Source organism: Lagopus muta, chromosome 1, assembly GCF_023343835.1.
Source record: "Lagopus muta isolate bLagMut1 chromosome 1, bLagMut1 primary, whole genome shotgun sequence".
NCBI lineage: Eukaryota > Metazoa > Chordata > Aves > Galliformes > Phasianidae > Lagopus > Lagopus muta.
This window is the reverse complement of record NC_064433.1, coordinates 60,158,476-60,182,268: the sequence shown is the minus strand read 5'-3', so window position 1 is coordinate 60,182,268 and position 23,793 is coordinate 60,158,476. Positions and strand designations below refer to the sequence as shown.

Here is a 23,793-nt window from a genome sequence, read left to right as displayed (position 1 = left end):
GCCCTGTGGAGCTGTGCTTCTGAGCTGGCTGGGCACTTCTCCATAGCAAGGTGTACTCCTCACTCCTTCCCTGCCTTCTGCTGCTTCCCTTTCCAGAGCTGCTTGCTTTCCTTTGGGTTTCTTTGCACCAGGCAGTGGTGGTGCCATGCAGGGTCTGGCTGCCATTTCTCCATCTCTCTCTTTTCTTCGCAGAATGTTTGTGGCCCAGCAGATTGCCAGCAGCAACCTGCTGCTTCTTGTGACAGATGCCACCTGCGACTGCAGCATCTTCCCACCTGTCCTGCTGGATGCGAAAGAAGTCAAATATATCCTTCTGCTGTGTGCTTTTGGGCTCAGGGCTGGTGAGGGTGGAAAACCTGCTCCCCTGGCATTTCCCATGGGGAAAAGTGTGGAGTGCACAGCCTGCCTGTGGGATAGCAGGAGGCAGGGAAACGGAACAGTGTGGTGGAGAGAGCAGCGCTGCTGCTGGGCCTCCTGCATACACTTCTGCCATTCCCAGCCATTGGTCATTTCTCGTCGTCTTCTTGCTCCTGGAGGCCTCCCAGCCCACGCCCCTGCAACATGCAGCTGGGAGGCTGCTGCCCTTCCCCAACCTACCCTGCTCAGACCAAGGCCATGCAGAAGCACCCATAGGTTTGCACCCCATTGCTGTGTGCTGCAATTGCGCCTCGTCTCAATGCCCATGTCCTTAACAGCCCTGCACACAACGCATCGGTGAAGTGCGACCGCATGCGCTCCCAGAAGGTGAGGCGGCGACCAGACACGTGCCACGCGTTTCACCCCGAGGTATGGCTGTGGGTATACCCTGAGGTATGACTGAACAACCCCAGCTCCCTCAACCTCATCATAACACTTGTGCTCCAGACCCCTCACGGCTCCATTGCCCTTCTCTGAGCACACTCCAGGGCCTCAATGTCCTCCTTGCACTGAGGGGCCAGAACTGAACACAGTTCAGCCGACCGTGTGCCCTGGGAGCCACAGGGCTCTGCCAGGCAGATCTTGCCTTAGGAAGGGGATGGGGATACACTTGAGGTGCAGCCCCACCAGCGCTGAGTGTAGAGGGATGATCGTCTCCCTGCTCCTGCGGGCTGCACTGTTTCTGATACAAGCCAGAATGCCACTGGCTGCCTTGGTTACCTGGGCACATTGCTGGCTCATGTTCAGCTGCTGTCAATCACCATCATAAAATCAGAATTGTAGCGGTTGGAAGGGACCTCTAGAGATCATGTAGTCCAATGCCCCTGGCAAAGCAGGCTCCTGTGCAGATTTCCAGCCACTCTGCTCCATGCCTGTAGGATTGCATGGGGTTGCTGTGACCAAAGTGCAGGAGCTGGCACTCGGCATTGCTGAATCTGATACAGTTGACCTCAGCCCAGCGATCCAGACTGTCCAGATCCCTCTGTAGGTCCTTCCTACCCTGATGGTGGGCTTTGTGTGTCCCACTGGCTGTGGCTCCCCAGGAGGCTTCCTCATGGGGAGAGAACATACTGGGCATGGGCTCCCTTTCCTCCCCCAGTGCCAGCAGGGCCCGCTAAATGCCTTCTTTTCATCCTCCAGGAGAACGCCCAGGACTGTGGTGGTGCTTCTGAGCTCTCAGTCTCCCCCATGCTGCTCCTCCTGCCCCCAGCGCTGCTCGTGCGGTGACACTGCTCCCAGTGGGGACGCGGCGAGGGACAAACTGCCGACCCTGTGGGACACCGGGGATGGCGGTGTGCCCTGGGAGCCACAGGGCTCTGCCAGGCTGATCTTGCCTTAGGAGAGTGGGCATGTGGGAGACCCTGCCTTGTAGGAGAGGCTGGGGTTTTGAGTCAGTACTGGGCCATTGGGGTCCTCAGTAGTGAAGCAACTTCTCCTATTCTTGCAATGGTCATCAGCCAGGACCCTGGGCTCAGGACATGGCTTTGGCCCTGAATTGCACTGACTGCCTGCAGGCAGACCACAGTAGGCAGCTCGGCTTTGCCAGGCAGCTGCACCTCGCTGAGAACCTGCTCCAAGCACTGCCAGCACAGTGCTCAGATGCCTCTCCAGGTGTGGGTGTGCGTGCGGGAAGGGGCTGCATGTTGCTCACCAAGGAGAGGTTCCTTCCCTTGGGGCAATGCTGCCCTGAGGCTGCCCGTGGCTGTCTGGGGCCCTGGGCCTGAGCTTGGCCAGCAGGCACAGGCTGCTTCTCACAGAGCTTTATGAACAAGGGGTGGGGAGCATCCATCTTTCATCTCTTTTTCTATGAACTGCTCCATACCATCTCATTAAAAAGAATATATATGGCATATTTTAAATAGATATTTAAGCTTTATCGTGTCGTGTTTGGTGCTCATCATGGCCCTACAGAAACCCCTTTCCCTGCTGAACCCATGGGGACGGGCACAGGTGGAGGCCATAGGAAGGAGACAGCATGCCCAGATGCCCACAGGTGTGCTCCAGGGAGTGATAGGGTCAGGGGGTGCTGCCCCTCATAGCACCGGGTCTTTTGGGGGATGTAGTGGCTGGGTTTGCTAAACCAGAAGCAGTAAAGAGGAGAGGATTGTTCACTGGGAGTGGATCAATCTCTGGAGGTGGATACGTTTTCCCTCCTGCACATCCAGTGACCTTATCAGAGTCAGGCACAGCGAAGGAAGGTAAAGTGAGCACAGAGGGAAAAGGGGCTCTGTCGGGATGCAGAGCTCAGGCAGTCCCCAGGGCTCAGAGCTGCTGCCCCCAGCACGGCTGCCCTTGCTGTCAGAAGTGATTAATGGCCCCAGCACTGTTCCGCTTGGAGAAGACGTGTGCGCATGCACTTGGCTGATTTCCAGTGCATTAATCCACAGCAAACACACCCTCATGAACAGACCTGTACTGGAGGAGGAATTATGTCCAGCTCTCCACTCCTTCAGCCACCAGCTGGCAGAAGCAAGGAGAGCTGAGGACAGAGGCTTACCGGCAGCTGTGCAGCACCATACTGACCTGGCTCAACTCACAGCTGAGGATCCTCCAAGGTCCTGTCCACCCCTGTAAGCAAACTGCAGGCACTGGGCTTTTTAAAATTAAAATTCAAAAGGAGGAAATTCCCTGAGTGCCTATACCACTTCTGGATGGTGTGGCTGACACCCCAGCTTGAGTCACACTGCTGTGGGCCAACAGGTATAGCCAGGCAGGGCTGATTTCACACACAGAAAAACAGGAAAATCAGCCCAACAGCACATCAGCTGCTTGCAGTCCGAGAGAGCTCACTCAGAGACCCAGCTGTCCCACAGGGGCTCACCTCACAGGGATGATGGGCTTGATCCAACAGAGCCCAGCCCCAGCCAACCACAAGGCCAACCTCCAGAGTTGTGTGCAGGTTCAGCACGGCTGCAGACGAACACAGAAGGTATCTCCCGGGTCTGGTTTGGGTGTAATTTGCCTCTGTTAGGGAAACACATCAGTGCTCTGGGAACCCAGCCAGGCATATGATTTTCTCATCTCATTTGCAACTGGAGCAGCTCAGCTTTTATGCCAGCTGCTAAGAGCCTCCGTGCCCAGTTGCTCTGTGCCAGAGCTGAAGCTGCTAAAAAAAAAATGAGATCAACTTGAAATGTTGCTGCAAACATCTCGGAGCTCAGAGGCAGCAGCAGCTCCGGTGTTCCACTACAAGTGTTAACAGAGGAAACAGCAGTGAAGTGAAGCACTCCGAGGTGGCTCTGGAGTGCCAGAACTGAGCTGAGCAGGCGCAGCCCTGCAGGTGCGTGCAGGATAGCCTGGTAAGCTCACAGACCGCAGGCCTCCTTCCTGGGGGAGAACAAGGTCCTCAGGTGATGCTGGGCAAAGGATTCCCTCGTGTGCTCTTTCTGTGCTGCCGTAGTGCTCAATGATGACCATGGTGACACACTCAATGTTGCCACGGGGCTGCTATGCCTCCTCCATATATAGCAGTTTGCACCTTGGGATCTTCTCCAAGGAGCTGCTTTTTTAAAGGACTGTCTGAAAGCATATCAGCTGGTGCTCAGCATTTCTGGAAATCAGCCTTGAGAAGTGAGGCTGGAGCACTCAAAGCAAACATAGAAGTGCTGACCAGCAGGAGAGTTTGGCTCAGTGCTTGATGGCACACAGCAGGCGAGAGAAAAAAAAAGAGAGGGAACTCGGCTTTGCTAATAGCTTCAACCAAAACAAACTCGGCTCCTTCATACTAATCACACACCAGATTTATTTCCAGCTGCTTTTAAAAAGTTAGGCAGCGGCCCTAGAGGTTCACCTTGATTGCAGCACTTCAATCTGTACCCACGACCTTGGTGACGTTGGCAAAGAACGAAGAGATTTTAGAGGGAGGACCAAGCACAGCCCCAGCCACGTGCAGAGGCAGCAGGGTGCAAAGCTTCAGAGCGCCCAGGCAGCTTTTAAGTATCATTCCAGTATCTGAAAACACAATAAACCCAACTCACATTTGCATGCGGTAGCTCTTTTTAGTGTAACTTGTGTAATCTAATGCTGGAGTTCTCTGTGCTCCCTGCATTTGCTTTGCATTTGAAAAAAAGAAAAAAAAAAAATCCATCCTGAGCCATCTAGCTGACATGGGTTATTATTTACTGGCGCTGGCTCTCTTACAAGGCGCGTATCTGAAGAATGGGAACTGATAAACAGCACAGCTGTAGGTGCCCAGACTGAGTCTGAACCAACACGGGAGGAGGAGGTGCATCTCACTGAGGCGGCTCACAGATGTTTGCTGACAGCTGCGTAGCAGAGATGAAGGAGCAGCAGGCTCTGTTCCAGGCATGGAGCTGCTCTGGTCGGCCGCAGCCCTGCTCTCTCCCCAGCTTAATGCGACTCCATCCCACCCCACCAGCCCATGTCTGCTTAGCAGGAGGAGACACCCATCCCCTGTGTGGGTAAGAGCTAGGAAGCATTTCTTCCACACCAGTAATTCCAATCCAGCCTTCCTAGAGAGCCCTTCCAAGTTGAAAAACCCACACCAGCCAACGACTCCAGTACCCATCCTCTTCCTGCCCAGCTCCCCTTCTTCTGACTCCCCGTCCTTCCCACCTCTTTTCCTTCCCACAAGCTCCCACCACCTTCAACCTCCCACTGCTGCCCCCAACCACCAACCCCGCTCCCTCCACCCAGTTTGGTTCTTGGCCAGTTTGGTCCAGTCCCTTGTCTGCCAGTTCAAGGGGCACAGAGTGATAGAGGTGGGCTGGGAAGAAAGCCACCCTGATTCTGAAGTGTCACACCCAGCCCAGAAGAACCCAAGCCAGACAGACAACATTCCATTTGGTTCTTTTATTAGCAGAAGTTAAGAATACAGCAAGTAGTAAGATCCCATCTTATATGGAACCATCACCAGAGTCCCCAACCATCAAAACCCTAGAATGTGCTTCATTGCTTTCAACAGTAAGCAATTTGTAAAAAGAAATATACTGAACAAGGCCACTATTTAATGGGGAAGGAAAGAAGCTGTAGGTCCTAACTATTCTATGGCAATAACCTGCACACAGAGCAAGCAAGCCTCTGACTGCTGAGAGTAAGGCATTCAGGTGCCAACCTGGGAAGAGCTCTCAGCAAGAGCTACAGAAAAGTGCACAGCTAGGTTGCTTTTATTGGAACACACAAACTTCTTGAAGGGAGAGACTGACCGGGTAAAAATAGCAGGTGAGTACTGTGTTTCTGTAGTAGTTCTGTGCTGTGTAGGACCAGGTTACAATCACCCTTCAAGGAGCGAACGTGGGATGATGCAGGATGGAGACTGCCACTCCTGCTGGTTCTGGTACAGAGGCATCCCAAAGCACCCTTCAGATAAGTCTGATGCTGATATGTTCTATTCTTTCCTCAGCCACCAGCCTACTTCCTGCTAGGCACCTCTTTGTCGGGGTGCCGGTGCTGCGAGCCCTTACACCCACTTAATACTGCTTTGTTTCATTTCACTACCACACAGCCTCACGATAAGCTTCCTTTGGGCCCACTGGCATCCAGCATAGTGACCCTACTGAGAACACATCCCCCTAGGCTCACAGAGGGCTGCAGCAGCACCTCCTCCTGCAGCTGGCCCTGCACTCGGGGCTTTACAAAGACTCCAGCCCAGTGGTGAAGCCTCACTACCCAGCCAACTTTAGGAAGGCTCTCTGCTTCCATCTGACTCCAGCAGACAAAGCACCTTCCCAAAACACACTTGGTGACACTCGGCATGCTGGGACATCCTTCACAATCCACATTTTTTTTCCCTTGAAGGATGAAAATTAAAACTTGCAGAAGCCAAAAAACCAAAAAAAAAAAAAAGACAACCCAAGAAAGCTACAAAACCAACCTTCTACCTTCCTCCTCTGTGAACTACAGCATTTTATGAGCTGTTGAACTCATCTGTTGGAGGTAATTGCTCTGAATTTCCAACTAAACACTCCAAGCAGTGCTTGTGCCATAACAAACAAAGCGTTCAGGTTTCATCTTACAACTCCAAAGATTCTCCTCCAGTCTGGCTTCTGCCTGGGCTCCAGAGATCAAACTACGTCAATTAAGCAAGAGAAGAGTATATGCCTCCCTTTATATAGGAGCTGTGTCTGCTCCACAGCAATTCAGCTGAACTCTTAGTTTCAGGTTTAAGCAATACCAGCAGTCCCATTACTAAAGCACAGATGGGAAGCAGACCTAAGGAAAAAGAAAAAATATAAAATAAAATGGAGCTGCAGTGGGTCAAGTGTGGATTTTTTCCTCCTAAAAAGAAAAACCTGCAACCCCCCTTGGCGTACGGAGCCTGACACATGAGAAGGTAACATGCTGGAGGCCTGCAGTAACTGTTAACTCCAAGCCCTGGAGCACACAACTTCCTCTTTCCAGCCTACCCTAACCCCACCTCTGTTTCCCCTCACATGCTCAACTACCTTTTGACAAGTGCACGACCACCATGCACTCACACTCAGACAAAACAGCACAGGCCCTCCACTGGCAACTCAGCAGGGGCCCCCGTGTATAGGCAGGCACTGATGGGGTCAGACTTCTCACCAGTTCACGTGCAGTGATGCCACCCGGCTCCCATTCAGATGCTGAGAACCCAAACAGCTCGCTGTGAGATCCAAAGCCACGCAGGCCAGGCAGGCTTGGAAGGCAGTTGTCCCATGCACTTGGGCATGGTGCAGACTTATCTTTTGAGCTACACGACTGGAACTTGCTAACACTGTGAGCTGGATGTCTGCCTGATGACTGCAGCCTTCCCAGCTATCTGTGCACATGTACTGAACCTGCCCCAAGCCCTGGCCAGGACCCTGCGTTGCCCAGGGCATGCTGACCATCAGGAAAACCTGCACGGCCAACATGATTCACTCCTGGGAATTTTACCTGGTCCTTCTGCAATCATTTATTTTTGTGCAAAATTGAAACAGTGTGTGGTACTTGCATGTTGCATTCTTTACAAAACCCTTTCCCCCCCTCCCCACCCCTTGTTTAAAACATTTATATAAATTTTATTTAAACAGAAAGTTAGAAATCTTATTTACAATTTGTTTTTCTCCCAAAAGAGCATCTAAAATCGACTCCCAACCCCTCCAAGAGGATATAAATTTAACCTCGATTTTTTTTTTATTTTTTCTTAAAAAAAGGAAACTGCTAAGCTAGCCCTCCCCACTTCTACAAATAAATATGGCATTGAACAGAAGCCGATTTGGAAAGGGTCCTCTGTAGCTCAATCTGTAGATCCCAAGAATAAATTAGGGTTTCGGAATTTCCTGGTCTTCAAATTGATTCATTCCATTGCTTGAGGTATAGAATTTATCTCGGTTAGTCAGAATCCCCGTGAAGCTCCATGCTCCATCAGCTGAAACTTGGATTCTTCTTAGGTATTCATTTTGCTAGCCTGTAGGCTTCAGCCACCCCTGCTGCACTGTGTTGCTTGTGATCTCAGACTGAAGCCTGGTCTTACTGCATCCCCTCCTCTTCTGTGCAGCCTCCTCCTACTGTGAAGCGGAACTCCTGGAGGTTGGAAACCCCATGGAAATGCACAAAAGCACCAGCCACTACAAAGACGTGGAACAGCTGATGGGAGTGGAACTGTGAAGACAAAACACTTGCATTCAGCTGGGTACTTCCAGGGCCACCCCGTCCCCAAAAAAGCCATCCATTCAGCTGAAGCACACGGTAACATGGAGCAGTACCTCAAACTGCAAGCTGCAAAGTTCAGTTGTGTATTAAACTCATCCCTCTGCTACCATTAGCAAAGGGCAAATTCCCCACACGTGCAACCCCACACCCCGTCCTCCACAGTGATCTTAACCAGCTGATCGATCTACAAGCACACGACATAAATAAGCACCATCTCTGTTAAGGGGCAGGGAGAATTTCAAAGTTCAGGGCAAAAGTCTTAAAAAAGCATACTTAGAATTAGGTCCTCAACCACACACGCTGCTGGTTTATTGGTAGAACACAACTATCTCATGCAGCTAGTGGCTACAGGTCTCTGCTCTGGTTACAGGTATAAGTTTTACTGAGTAGATTTTCAGAATGTAGCTATTTTATTTCTGTCACAAAGAAACAGAGCAGAAAAAACCACTATGTTAAAATGTTGAAACAACCAGATGTTCTCAATGAACACTCAGGATGCTGTTGATTACGGTACTACAGAATGAAAACCAGGAGGTAGGTACGTGACAAAGCATGGCCTTGTTTTGGGAAGCCATATTAATATGGGTGATGCTCATGAAAAAGTCTATAAATGCATATCTGTGGGCTCCACGGGAAGCTTGGAAAGGAGCTGGTGGTACACCAATGCTTCTGGAGCCTCTCACATTATCACAAAGTTGAATTTGGCCACTTAAACAATACTATGTCTCTGATGTTTACACCTGGCAAACTGGTGCTGTGCAAAAGCCACTCAGACAACCCAGGCCTGACCCCTTCTAATCCTCTTTAGGGGCATTAAACCTCTCTAATGGAAGTACAGCGACGCTGCCTCTCTCTCAGAGGTCTATCTCCCTCTAATCTCCACTTTGGCTCCAGTTTTTCCCTCTGCATCTTCCCCACAGATCTCTACTCCACAAGTCTTTGTGATCCTCACCCCGAGTTTCCACCCGACCAACTTGCCTACCACCACCTTCCCTTCTTCTGGGCTAGGGATCCCTCATAGATGTATCAATTCTATCCAGTGTTTCCACTGCCTTCACAAGATAAGAAGGCAGACATGGTGAAGATACGAAAGAAAGGGTTGCAAAGTTTCTGACCTACCTATCAAAAGCTACTTAGTACACACGATGGTGTGAATTAGCACACCAGCAGATATGGCAGACCAGCTAACCTGCGATAACTCAGCAAGAAAGGCACAAGGCAAGCTGGGCTCAGAGAGCTCTTTGGCCCCTTAAGAGGTACAGGTCTGATTCAGAAGTTTAGTATTTGCAGTAAAAACCACTGACACAACATCCTCCAGCCTTAAGGGAAACCAGCTTTCATGTTGGTCTCTTCATCCAGTCATTGTGTAGACTCACCCAGATGTCACACTTGCCAGGGAAGAATCTCTCCGGGATGCGGGCAGCATACAGTGCAGCACCAGTGATGTACAGGCATGCCATGAGTGCCAGCCAGCCTATCTGCCCCATTGTGGCTGCTTTCAGGAGCCCCTCAGAGATGACAAAGTGCAGGGTGGGAATAACCCCACTAAGACCCAGACCTAGAAATACTCCTGGCAGGTAAAGAAAGTGTGAGAGAGTCAGGTTTGAGTACACTGGCAGAGAAAGGAGACAACAACAACAACAACAAAATACAAAAACAATGGCAGAAAAACTCAGTATTTGCCAGAGCAGCAGAAAGGTGACAATTCTTGAAGCTGGGTAACTGTAATGGGGAGACTTTAATGGGGAGAAGGGGAGGGATGTTAAATAAGGCACAAATTTCCTTCAAGTAACAGAAGCTACTTCATTGTATGTTCCAGCACATAGTGGAATTTTTCATTTTAACAATCCTGTATGGTAAAGTTGGCAGACATTACACCAGTTACACATCTGGGACTGTAGAGGGCACTGAGACTACATGAATTATGTCACGCTGTATCACAGTCTCTCAAGAGCAGGGCAACAAGGAGAAACAACAAAGACATTTAACATATTCACTGCAAGTAATCCTAGGAAACAAATGTAATATCTGAGGCTCATCTGCCACACGTGAGAATGTGGTGGTTTACTCAGATTTCAGAAGTACTGAAATCTTGGAGGAAAAAAAACGTGGGAAGGATAGAAGGAAATAATCACATCCTATCCATAGATTTTAAGTTTGGAAGGCTGAACTCTCGAAGGTACCTCGATAGCTCGTCCAGGAAATCTGGATTTACTGTAGATGGCATGCTCAGGTTAAGTAACAGAAGGACTAACATTCACCCCAGCTGTGTTTGTAGTCCATAGCTGCCCACTGCAGGTCTCTATTACTTCCTACCTCAGAACACAAAACCAAGCTCATTTTCATTCTTTCAATATATGAAGGAGAACAACTAGGCTCTTTGCCTTAAACAAGTATTTTATCTAGGCAAATCACTCAGCTTAATTCAATCATTCAGTGATTTGCTAGCCTGGTGTTAACAGAGACAAAACAAAAAGCTGCACACACAGACACACACCAAGCAGCCAGCCATTTTGAGCAGTCGCTAGGTACAGCTAGAGATACTTTGTACTGCCATTCTTACTGCATGTGTTACTGCCCATTTCAGGAATGCACTTCCAGGACACCAGCCCTCATCTGTGCATCCAGCTGGCTATAAGCAATGCTGAAAGAAAATCCATCAAGTTCACAGTCCAAGGCTATTAGCTTTCTCTAAAACTGAGTTCTCTCTACGCCTCCTCAAGACAGCTCCTCCAAGTGCCACATAGGAAGGAAGGAAGGAAGGAAGGCAGACAAGAAGCAAAATAATTGATTTCAGGTCTTACCTGCCCTCACACCCCGGTATTGAGGGGTTGCAAACATGTCCCACTGTGAGACAATTATGGCTGCGATGCCCAGGACACAAATCACAATCAGGTAGATGAAGCAAGGCTGAGGGTTGCAGTAGAACGAATAGTACAGCCATGGTACAAAGCTGCCCATTATGAGAAGTGCAATGCCAGAATAATCCAGCCTAGAAGGAAACAAAAATCAGTTTGGTGGGAAATGCAAACATTAATATGCTTCTCAAGCAGGCCAACAGACTACCTTTCACTGAAGTTTTCCCCCTCTACTTCAACTTTCTGACCACAGCTCCTCCACCAGTGCATTCCTACAGTAATGTGTTATCTTCATAGCACACAAGGTCAGTTCTGGACAGTCACCAGCAACATACTGAGCAGCCTTTAGATCAAGGTCTTTTCAAGGAAACTCAGATTTAAGCTTTGGATAAGGAAAAAAGCAGCACAAAGTGCTATGAACACAAAGAAGGGCACACAGCGTGTTGAGAGAGCACAGCCAACACAAACTCTTTAGAATCTGACAAGTATGAGTTAGGCATCAGCTAAGTGACCACTGGGGAATAGCGTCGTAATTTTTCAGCCAAGCTGTTTTTCTAGACACCAATGAAGAAAGGAATTCCCACAGCCACTGCTTTTCACCACACCCTGCCAAAATGTTCCTAGCAGAGAAGATGGAGTTAATTCTTTGGTAGGGGATTTTAATTGCCGAGTTACCCTAAAGGTGGTCTTGCAGATTACATAATCCCAGGTTGAGTAATCTTAAGAAACATGAGATGCTTAGCAGAATGCACGGCAAAACCAAACTTGATACACAGAGCTGTCTTACATAAGAGTAAAGATTCAGTTACCTGAATAATTAAATGACAAATAGTGACAGTAGCATTCAAAAAAGAGTTCTACCACTAAGCTCTAGGTATAGTACTTGCAGCAGCAAGATGCATTCACACACCTGCTGAACAACATAAAAGGAAACAGTTCTAAGCCTAAAACAAGACAAAAGCCCCTGGTGAAACAAACAACGATTAGAAGCTGCAGTGAATCAATCTCTGCTCAGTTCTGTTCCAAAATATACAGAGCACTCATGCAGTGAACCACTCCTACACTGGGGCGCCAGGCACGAATTCCAGTCCTGTTTTCCCAACTGTTTCCTATTTGGCTTACCCTGCCCTCTAGGCACTTACTTGGAGAAGAGCCGGGAAACACCTTCTGAGTGGCAATAAACCGTGTGGAAGAGCCATGAGAAGGAGAGGCAGAGGATAGCTCCCAAGAAGAACAATCCAACAACCACTTTCTCCTGCACAGGTGCTACAAAGGACATGTTTGGCCGGAACATGTAGAAGATTCCCAGACACAGGAAGAACACACATCCTGACAAGCCAAGAAAGGTGTCAATTTTGTGCAAACAAAAACTTTTCTTTCAAATAGCATGGCTTTAATGTGCAGATGTAATAAGCAGAGGAATTGCACGGTAACTAGCAGCACACGTGCAGAATAAACGTCTTCCATACTTCAGTTGCACTTTTCAAGCAGGTTTTTGTTTCAGCCTGAAGCATTTCAGACTTGCACAGACTCTGTATTTTTACTCATTTTGCAAGAATCCTGACAACAACAACAACAAATTTGTATATAATTATAGAATCTTGTATAGGAGAGAGTATAGTTCAAAGAGCTTGCAAGCTGAAAACCACTGATACAAGCTGCAGCGTCATGTTCCCAAGGCAAAAAAAAAAAAACAAATCTTAATACTTACACACTTGGGAATAATGACTACTTAGTGGTAATTTATTAATGATCAGGAAATTATTAGTTCATGCAGTGGAGTGCCATAATTAAGGACATCCCAATCAACCTCAGTGGGAGAAAATAAGGAGAGGGACACCAAGCTAATTTAACAGGTCACTATTGGAATGATTATGCTGATCACTTCACACCAACTTCTCAACTGAAGAAAGCTACAAACCTAACCAGCATTAGAGCAAACTGAACGTACCTAGAAGATGTGTCCAGATGTTACCAGTCTCTGTGTGTATTCTGAAGATACTCTTGAAACAAGCCCGGAAGGAAGGCATGGGTGGTCTGTGTCCATGCAACAGGTAGTCGTTGTCCTTTAGCCAGTCAGGCAGAACATCATGGGGAATGACTCTCCATCGGCCCTCCCATACCTACAGTTTAGAAGGTTTTGATTAAGTACAGGAAACTTGACTTCAATAAGGTATGGCAAATGTCAGAAAACCCTTGTTAGTGGAAGTGTTAACCTACGGGTGTAATAAATAGAAAAGGGTTTAATGGGATGTCTCTGGGGAAAAGACACACTCTTGAAGTGTAATGCTTGAGTCACTCTTCCCTATTCAAAACATTATCATTATGAAGTTTAGCTGCCTCTCCAGAAAAATAAGTGCTTCAATATTTCATTACACAAGATAAATACTGTACTTTTTGTTTGTTCTACTGCTAATTAAGGGAGAGCATTTAATTCATTTCTATGTCTGTTTATGCAGATTTCCACAGATCTTTCCTATTTAGTTGAAGGCAACTTTTTCTCCCCAATAAAAATCCTTTCTGCCAACCACAAGACAACCTGACCATAACATCTGCTAGCATTTAGAGGCAATCTAGTAAAAAAGCTGCTCATCAGCACTACAATAGGCAAGAAAACATGAAATGGCAAGAGTCCAGTAAGAGGTGTTCGACCCCCTATCCAGACTGGAAAAAGATCTCCCACATTCCCAGAACAAAGTGACAGATTTGTTAGGCCAACAGATTCATGACTGTCAATGCCATTGGATTTCTTCTTTAAAGAAGCTATTCTTGTAGCTGGTTCCCAATGAAAAAAAATAATACATATAGCTGTTCTTAGCATTCTCCAGTGTTGTAAGATACAGGTCGTCTTCAGTTTAGCTTGTGAACTGCTGCTTCTGAAGCAGAGGGGTATCAGGAAGTGCTTTATGTACCGGGGTTGTTTCTGCAGCGTTCGTTGCATTTGAAGTCTGCTTAGTAATACAGGAGCGAAACTGGAGAATCCTGCAACACTAAGTTTAGAAAGCTACATTCTTATTTCAGTTTCAACATCAAAAGTCTTCAAAATTCATTCTCCTTGCTCCTCCACAAAAGGAAAATTATTATAATCAGAATAACCATCCCAGTTAAAGACCAGATGCTTAAATATATTTAGCAAGACCAATTAATTTTAGTCAATGAAATGAAGGTTTAAGTCAAGGTAGGAACGAGATTTTACAGAATTCACCTTTCAAAGCATCTAAAAAGTAGAAAAGATGCATCACAAAAAAGAAAGAAAAAAAAAACAACCACAAGCAACTCAGGTTCCTCTGTAAAAATAACAAGGAATAGTTCATAAAACCAGCAGGAACAAACATACAGAGGGACAGCATGCATCTCACCCAAGAAAAGGGGTCCAAGGCCGATACTGCCTACACCCCGTGGCTTAATAAATAACAGAAATCGAGCCAAGGTCAGCAATTACAAAATCTACAATGGATTTAGTTGGATAATTTTTAATGCATTCTTGTTTTCTATTTGAGTCAGGGACAAAGCTTGTTCTACAATGTATGCAAAGGGTGTCAGGAAAGCAAAATATCTGTGAGTCTGAAAAAGCCCCAAAAAAATAAAAACATCCTTGTAAATGAAAGTACCTTAAGAGGAAAAACACTGGAAGCAGAAGGCTTTGATTCTGCTTTGTACACACAAATGTTTCTCAAAAAAGGTTTCTCAGTTGCTTGATCACCTTTTGAGTCTTTTATAATCCTTACTGTTCCATATATCACAATTTTATTTATGACAAACTGAGATCCCAAGAAGCTGTAACATTCCTAGTTATAACAAGAGACACCCATTCAGGGGATGCTATGTACCTGCTCTTCCTCTTCCTACAGGCATAGTCTGTTGTCCAATGGAACTTCCTGAAGAAGGAAATCACTTTGGCAGTTTCCACACGCTCTTACCTTACACACGAATTCTTCCATTCTCTCCATGGCATGATGGGCTTGTAGAAGAGGTGACATACCCATAAACCCTTCATCTTCTTGAGGTGACTCATCATTGTGGTTATTATCCTCAGAACTCTGGGTTGGAGAGAAAAAAAAAAGTTTTGTAAGAAGGTGAACAGAGAAAGGAGTTGTTGTTTTCCATACAAAACTGTGATTATCTGAGGTGTTGGCAAACAAGCAATCTTCTATCCTTGTACTGTACTGAGGAAGGAATTCAAAACAACCAGCCAAAAAATTATTACATTCTCAGATATCTGAGAACAACTCACATGCCTGATTCATTTTGCACATGCTTTCACCAGGTTTGGAAGTGCTCCTGGAAGTGCTCCTCTTTCAGCTATGCTTCATTAAAGTCCAGATACAGAGCCTCAGGCTTGCAGCCTACTCTCCTCTAGGGAAGAATTACTACCTGTTTTATGATTCAGTGCCACCATGTATGCTTTAATGCCACTATAACATATCTGGCATTTTAAAATAATAAAAGCAATACAGGGAAAGAAATCTATTTACCTTGTTATAAGGCTCAATTTTTAGTTTGAATCTGAATATCTATTCTGTTTAAAGGTCGTTTAGTCATCAGTTGAAAGTTCAAGGCACTCCAAAAATCAGTACGCAACTTCTTTTAGTTGGACAAAAGCACATTAATCAAATAAAAGCAGTAACTGCCATCAAAGCCTTAAGCAAGATTAAGAGAGAAATATCCATCCCTAGTAGAAGCCAAAAGAATTGTGAGAACAAACAAACAAAACTAATGAGCCTGGGCAGTCAGTTGATACTTGTCACTAATAAATACATAGGGAAAAGTTAGTAGGTTTGGTAGTTTTCTACCCTGTGCTCACTTCACGAGCACCATCTCCATGTCACAGCACACTATAGTTTTTCATTTTAGGGGAAGAAAAAGGGGCAGATGGAGAAACAAAAAGAGCTTTACAAGTTTGTTTACTCACTACAATGCTCATAGCCCAGAGTCTCCATTCAATACTCCAGATTCCAAGATAAACAAGCCTGAGAAAGCTAAAGAGGGGAGAATGAATCTTCTGTACGGCTCAAGCTTGACGTAGGAAGCTGCCTCATCTCATGACCAAGTCAAGAAAAGCCCCACAAGAAAGCCAGGATGATGACTGGCCTCCTCAATACCACAAGCTACAACACATTCTCCTTTTTCTCATACCGAGATCAGTGTTTAGTTATCACTGATTCAGTCTAAAGTGACTGGGAATCTAGCATATAACTTTCTGTAATTCATTCATGAATTAGTACCAGTAATGTTCAAGTCAGTGTCCTAGGTTTTGAGTAAAGAAGGAAGATCTTGCTGTGCAGATCACACGTTACAACTCTCCTTCGGGTAAGGCCTTCTTCATTAGTCCCATCAACAAGTAAACTGAACAAGCTGATTAAATGTTTTGTTTTTTAAATAAATACAAGGAGTTTTTATAGATTTGAAGAACGTTCACCTAGATGCCCCAACTTTATTTCACTCCGGCCTCCCACGGAAGGAATGACACATTAGTGCTTGTTCATCCACCCAATGTGTGCAGTTGCCATTAGAAGTCGCCTTTCTTCAAAGGTCCCCCTCACTACATCATCCTCAACCCAATTTTGTTCATCCACAACACAGTTCTTTGCTATCCAATGCACAGTATGCACCCTTTGTACACTATGTATGACCTCACATTCATCCACAATAGAACAATTCAATTGACTGAAATCATCTCACATAACTCATATCACTTGTAGGGTTTACTCACCTTCATTTACCATTCCAGTCTACAGCACCTCTGAACAAGTCTGGACAGCAACTGCTTATTTTATATCAAATGTTTGATACAAGTATTGATTGCCTACAGGCAAATCTTAGAGCAGCATTAGATACACTCTCACAGCCTCAATTTCCCATTCATTCCAATGAAAAAGGCTTCAGGCAATGTAACTGTAAATAGGTTTAAAATTATTCTAAAATAGGTATGTGTTCTGTTGGTCTGGAAAGTGCTATGATAAAAAAAAATTGTTTCATTCTGACTCAACAAAATTCACAGACATTTCCCTCACTGTTAGTTTTACTGACCTTCTCTACTAATGGATCTCTCTCCTGTTAGGCTTCTCAGTTTCCAATATTATAAATAATTCACTGAAGGTCTAGAAGAGATGCTCATTATGAGAGCCTGCAGAATCTTAGAAAATCTCAGAAAAATCTAGGGCTCTTCAGACTAGGGAAGGGAAAGCTCAAGGAAACATTATAGCAGCCTTCCAGTAGCTGAAGGGGGCATGCAGAAAACCTGGGGAGGAAATTTTTATAGGGGCAGGTAGCGACAGGATGAGAGGAAATGGTTTTAAACTGAAAGGGGGTAGACTTCAACAAGTTATCAGGAAGAAATCTTTACTGTGAGGGTGGCGAGACACTGGAACAGGCTGCCCAGTGAGGCTTCAATGCCCTCTCCCTGGAAACATTCAAGGCCAGGCTGGATGGGGCTTTGAGCAACCTGGTCTACAGGGAGGTGTCCCTGCCTATAGCAGGGGGGTTGGAATCAGATGATCTTAAAGGTCCCTTCCAATCCAAAGCATTCAGTGATTCTACAAAACTAAAGAAATCTTGAGATTCCAAGGACATGCCTTACAGAAAAGCAAGGCTGGTATGTAAGAAGTACTGCTACACCTTTAACCTACCCTACAATTCTCTCCCCCAACAGCATATAAGGGCCAGCTGGAATGGGGTGATCAAGTTAGTAATCATCAGTTTACAAAACCAGGCAGACTGAAGGAAAAATGTCCCTTCCCTTACTGAATCAAAGCCCGTATTCATTGCAGTCTGTCCAGTGACTCAAAGCCAAAAAACGTTCATTTCCCCCTCTCCACATACTCCCATTTCTAGAATGATGGGAAGGCTTAATTTGAACAGACTGTAAAGCTCAAAGAGCACAGTTATTTATGAACTAGTCCAAAATCTTTGCATTTTGGCAATGTGCCTACAAACAAATCTTTAGTGAGCTTTTTAGTGATAAAAAGGAATTCATATCATATATATATACACACGCATATATATACACAAACACAGTCCAGATTACTGCCAGAAAATGGAATTGATTTTACTATCTCCTTCCTGCCCATTAAGCTGCAAAATTAGCGTTCAAGGAAAAAGCTAAAGCTCAGCTTCTTAGCCCTTTTTTCTCCATAAGGAAGAAAAATGAGGTCTGTTCTGGAATATCTGTCCTCTCTCAACTCCTTCACCCCATGTTCTATTAGAAAGGACAGTAAACTGCTTTTTGGAAGCTCGAAATGTATATCTAGAGTGCAACAACAACACCAGTTTTCATTTGGAAATCTGTAGGAGACTACTGACCTTCAACTCTTCAGATAAATGACTGAACAAAACCCACACCTTTCTGTTCAGAAGGCACATGGTAAACCATCCAGTGTGATAAGCTCCTCTGTCTTCAGATTCCAAGATTTTCTCTTCTTTGGCTGACCGTATAAAAAATACAACATAAACAAGCATGCGCTTCAGGACCCTTTCTCTACTATTTCCAAATTCTGCCACAGAATCACATTCTAAAACTAGAGAAAACAATGGGCAAACAATCCCTCTTGCTCAACGCCTTGCAAAAAGAAAAAACAAAACAAACCCAAAAAAACAAGAGTCCCAAATGAAACTGTTTTTAGTGCAATACGGTACATCCTGAACCAAGTACTTCCAGGACTGTTTTTGCCTTGTACTTTCCAGATTACTGGCTAAGAAGATTTCTATTTGACTAACATTTCAGATGTTCTTATTTATTCTGCATTGCCTAACTCATTCAACTTTTCTCGCAAGAGTGATCTCAAGTTTTCAACACTGAAACTGAAGACTCTGAAGCCTTTAAGGCATTTGGAAATGTTTGATTTTGAAACAAAAACCCTCCTCAATCACTTGTAACAAGCAAGCTTGTTGCAATCGCCAGCTGTCATTCCCCTGCTGTACAGAGTAGCAATGCCTAGAATCAGTCTTTCACCCAAACCAGAAATCGTGGTTTCTGAATACTTAAGATTCCACACTACACTTAAGCATCTGGATGTTTATGTCTATGGAAATGTTGAACAATATCACCTTTGCAGATTCATAAAGGATTAAACTACAGGCAAACAGTATCCAGTGTTACGTCAATTATGTAACAGAAGCATAAATGCATCCCGAGTTAAGTTGTACCAGAGGATAAGCTAAACCTGAAGGCACAAGTGACAACGGTTGGAAAAAAAAGGTTTCACTGGTTCATCCTCATGCACTTCATTTTGGGAAGTCTTCCAGCTTCTTTCGTGATAGCAATGACAGACAAGAAGGCAAAAGTGAGAGGTAAGAAACAGACTTGATTATACCACTTTGTTTGGAGTTCTGGTCAACGCACACCCAGAGACAGACCATCTTCAAAACAAGAATTTCAGAGTCTATTTTGGTAAGGACGGAAAAAGCTTAATGCCAAAACCAAGACATAGAATACGAGCAAATAAGAGCAAGAAACCTCTCAGAGTCCAATCACCCTCATGAAGTTAGTTTATCTTCACATTAAATCTCATCATTTTATAGCAACAGCAGAGAACTTTTTAAAAAAGTTTACGTGAAGTACAAAAGTCTGTTGTCTGAACACCATCCAAAAAGAAAAAAATAAAAATCAGATCACATAGCCAAAGACCTTGCTACAGACAAAACCACAGCAAAACCTGCTCTGACAATCAATATACTTCTTGGCTACTACAGCTCACCCTTCTCATAGAGAGGGTAACAATTTTTATTCTGCCCCCCTTGTATCTGTCAGCAGATCATAGAATCCCTAGAGTTCAAAGGGACTTTTAAAGGCCACCTAGTCAACTCCCCTGCAATGACCGGGGACATCACAGCTAGATTAGATTGCCCAGGGCCAGATCCAGCCTCACCTTGAATCAGATGCCCTATTTGTTGATACAGTCCCCATGGGAAAGTCTGCCAGAAGCCAAGCTCCAAGAGCAGAAGAATATTCCAGAAACCCCTTACCTGCTTTTGAGAAAGATGGGTTCTGCAGACTGCAAGTAACAAAAGTACAAATAATTTTTCTTAACATCAGTTTAAAGACTTACTGAAAGCTTGACAGTTTGTGTGACTATTACCTCACCCAGGTGACAAGCAAGCTCTTTTTCACTTATAGACTACAATTTTGGTAGAAAAATGCTATCTGCTCATTAGAAGGTGCAAACTGAAGCAAGTCAGACTTAAATCAACCTTAAAAGCTTTATTTTATCAGAAGTGATCCACTTCTCATCCTCTCAACCTTTTAGTAAAGTGCTTCTGGCACTTCTGACCCTCAGGTTGATTAGCGGATCCAATGGTAACCTGGCAGAAGCTGCTCACAGTTTTGTTAGGCAAACTCTGTTAGATAATCGAGTTGCTTTGTATAACCAAGAGATTGAAGGAGCTCAAATTAGTGCAACAGCAACATCAGGAGCAGCCGCTCCCATTTTTACTAAGGTTCACAACAGAATACCTTCTGTTCATCACATTTGTGAGCAAATTTCAGTTCAATACATTTCTGCTGGTCACCGATTATTTCCAGTCCCTCATTCTGTACTGAAAGGAACATAAGGACTTGGTTTAGCTTTTTGTAATCCACATGTAACTAATACCTGCTTCCTCAGGCTGCTGTTTTCCTCAAACTCCCAGCAATTTTCAGAACTGCACGTCCAGAAGTACAGTAGTTTTCACTGGTTGCATCCACAGAATTTGATGCAGAAGTACACACAAGTGTACAGAAGTGCACATAATAACCAGCAACACCAATAACTGCGGTACACATCACCTAAACCCTTAAAGGGGCACAACTTCCGTGTCAGGGTTTGTATTTGGACACTCACTGCTCAATTACTTAAGGGCCATACAGATACCTACGTATTATTAAGATCGGGAGCTAATGAAACCCTAACTGTCAAGACTCTGTTTCTGATCTCAGTTCATTGTTGACATGTTGCTGGTGCCTTAGAACTACTATCACAGGAATCTTCTAAATACGATTCGGAGTGTGTTCTATAGTTCTTGTTGCTTCCTTCAGCTGATAACAGATGTTCCCCTGTTCTGTTCTCCTCTTGACCTGCATCCAGACAGAACTCTGCCTCAACATGAACGCACCATTGTACCATGGGCAAGATAACCCAGAAAAAATCAAGTGCCTTGATTAACAGTAAGTTACAGGACACTATGCAACCCATACTTATGTACAATTCTCTTCCTACAATACAGGTTAGAAGACATACATCGCCTCATTCACAATACTGCCGTTATCCACTATATTAAACTGAAGTCACAAAGTCTAGACGTGAACTTGGAGCTCTCTTGCTCTTGTTTATCTTGATCTCATCAGATGAATGATTAATAGTGTTTAACATGACATTCAAGTAATTTAATGTTTCTTGGGGCAACGTGCCAGATTCAGTAACTCGAGAGCATGCAGTATAATGGCCAAAATATGTTGAAGGCTGTAATATAAAAATGCTATTTTTTCCTGACTGCAGTCCTGTAACATTCTTTTCAGTTAGTCAGATCCCCTTCTTCAGCAATTCCTGTGTACCCATTCTGTCAACTGACCTTTTACCAGCGTGCATTTTGCAAGGAGAAAGCAGTGATAGGTGGTACCACGCACTTTCTCCCAAAAGCCTGTTACACATTTTTCAGAATTTCATCAGCTTATGTCCTTTAGATTGTAAGTAATTAACTGGAAAAGCAGGGCACTTCTCCTGGCCTTCCCTTAACTTCTGCACATACTGGGTTATTTTAAAACAGTTTTGTCACTAAGAGTTCGCATTCTCTTGAGGGTCTCTCTGGCAGGGTTATAAGCATGTACATACCAGAGTTTCCAAAAGGCCAACCAACCCTCTATGCAGGGTGTGCAGAGCTGTTTTTGCTGTCACAGAACCAAAAACGTCTTTCATTAGCTCTGTGCCAAAGACCCTTGCAGCCTATTGGTCAAAATGTTAAGAACTTGAGGGTTCCTGCAGCTTAGTATTTTTCCTTTGTAGGTCACCTTCCTATAAAAGCTACACTCCATTTAATACAGCACTTGGAAACAGTTTTACACAACTCGTTATGGGTGACCGCTTGCTGGCACTCATTAAAAACAAGCGCTAACATTTAACACTTGTTTAGCAAACAGTTCTAGGACAAAAATCATGTTGGCTTCAAGCACGCTCTTATTAGAACGAGCTCCCTCATTAAACATCTTCAGATGAACAGGGCTCATTAAACCTAGGCGTAATACCAACTACTGATTTTCTGTCAGTGCTCTGTACAATGGACTGAGGACATCAGTGTCCACGCATTCTTACCAGTGCGCTTCCAAGAAAAGCCAGCAAAAAAACCTCATGTGCCATTTTCTGCTCCTTCACTACTATCAACCCAGGCAGCAGAAAAAGAGAGGAAAAAAAAATCCCAGTGGGCTTATGGAAAAGAGCGCTCAGGAAAAAGAACTGCTGGAATCACACTGCTGTACTTATCAGAAGAGCAGAGTCAAGCAATTTAAAGCAGTTGGCAGAAATGCAGGCTAACTCATCAGTACAACACTATTTTCTCCATATTGCTCTGAAGGGTTGCTGCATCCCTCATTACTGTCTAAGTCAGCCAGATAAGATCTCCGTGAGAATTAAGGCAAAAGCTGTGGAATATAACCTTTGTCCAGGAAAACAGATGTACCAGTAAGCTACAAACAAATCCGCTCCCTTGCCTCATTGCAACACCCAACGCAGCAAGCAACAGCCACAAACCCAGCAGACAGGCAGCAAGCCCAGCAGAACACCAGTGCTTCCCCTCACAACGTGCTAAGGCTCTCCAGACTGAAAGGAGACAGTTTGATAATTCATATGGAAGCTTTCTGGGAGAAGAGGCAGCCACACAGACACGGCAGTTCCCCACGTTACCATCCTTCATGGCAGAAGACTGTCTACTCATGGTTGACTAGGTTAACAGTATTTTTTTCCCCCCTGCAGACATTCATGCCCTAAAAGCCTGTCAACATCCAGGCACATTAGTAACTGTCAGTGAAGGATGCATCAGCCAAATTCCAACCAGTGGAGCCTGGAAACCATCTCCAGAGATGCATCAGATGTCTTCAGCTTGATGCTTGAACTGGAAAACTTGCAGATACTCTGCTCTGTATATCCAAGAGTGTTTTGCTGCATGACAGAGGGCATTTTGCAGGACCAATACTAGATTCAAGCACTTGCTTCACTGACTGGCATCTGAGAAAGATATGCATTACTTCCAGTGCTTAGAACAGCAACTGAAGGAGAAATTCAGATGCTAAGATCTTTGACCTGAAGTAAAACACCAAGTTGTCTGCTTTCAAAGAAGTAACATGCTTTCCCAAGAGCTGAAAAAAAGATGGAGAGATGCAAAAGGTCAAACAAGTCTATAGAAGGACAGATTTTGAACATAACATGCTTTAAAATAAACATGTTTTGGTGGCCTCTTGAATTCTATTATGCCAAGCTTCTCCCATACACTCAGATGACAATCTCTAACAACAAAACCAGGAGTACAATGCAGAAGGCAAGAAAACGCAGAAGCAGTTGCCAACTTCTTAATAATAAGTCCAAGTACCAATGGGAAAATGCTGGATGGAAATTAAAGCTAAATGAAATCAAGCAGATCAAGAAACTTGCAAAGAAAAAAAGAAGTTCAGAATATAAGAATATCACTTCTAGAAAGATTACTGTTAAAACCCCAACGCATACGGTTGGCCTGCAAGACTTCCTGAGACTTTTCCAGTCAGAATCCATCATAAAGACAAATTAAAGTTTTCCATGAATTTACACTCAAACTGCTGTTGCTACTGAAACTATTTTTGTGGTCTACTTTTGTAGACAACTCATAGTCACTTCTTGAACTGCAGAGGCTCTGAGCAAGTTCCAGAGCTCAAGTTAAACGCCTCAAGTTATTTCCTCACGTT

The 23,793-nt window shown here is 44.8% G+C and overlaps 2 protein-coding genes across 5 annotated transcripts in view; one reads left to right on the top strand and one right to left on the bottom strand.

The window, feature by feature from the left end:
• CACNA2D4 (calcium voltage-gated channel auxiliary subunit alpha2delta 4) overlaps positions 1 to 2,143 on the top strand; it is a 114,191-nt gene extending 112,048 nt beyond the window's left edge. Inside the window, exons 37-39 of the mRNA XM_048948412.1 lie at positions 193 to 305; positions 704 to 786; positions 1,558 to 2,143. Coding sequence (XP_048804369.1) covers positions 193 to 305; positions 704 to 786; positions 1,558 to 1,644 — 283 coding nt within the window. The 3' untranslated portion in view covers positions 1,645 to 2,143. The remainder of the gene's footprint in view (positions 1 to 192; positions 306 to 703; positions 787 to 1,557) is intronic.
• Positions 2,144 to 5,214: 3,071 nt separating this feature from the next.
• Positions 5,215 to 23,793, bottom strand: part of ADIPOR2 (adiponectin receptor 2) — a 42,623-nt gene continuing 24,044 nt past the window's right edge. For 3 of the 4 annotated variants that reach the window (XM_048943098.1, XM_048943090.1, XM_048943079.1), the window contains exons 3-8: positions 14,813 to 14,932; positions 12,844 to 13,015; positions 12,035 to 12,221; positions 10,839 to 11,026; positions 9,411 to 9,604; positions 5,215 to 7,983 (exon numbers count right to left, since the gene is read on the bottom strand). In XM_048943098.1, the coding sequence (XP_048799055.1) occupies positions 7,852 to 7,983; positions 9,411 to 9,604; positions 10,839 to 11,026; positions 12,035 to 12,221; positions 12,844 to 13,015; positions 14,813 to 14,932 (993 nt within the window). In that variant the 3' untranslated portion in view covers positions 5,215 to 7,851. Of the gene's footprint in view, positions 7,984 to 9,410; positions 9,605 to 10,838; positions 11,027 to 12,034; positions 12,222 to 12,843; positions 13,016 to 14,812; positions 14,933 to 18,194; positions 18,317 to 23,793 lie in introns of all 4 variants that reach the window. The other variant, XM_048943108.1, reaches the window with a different exon arrangement.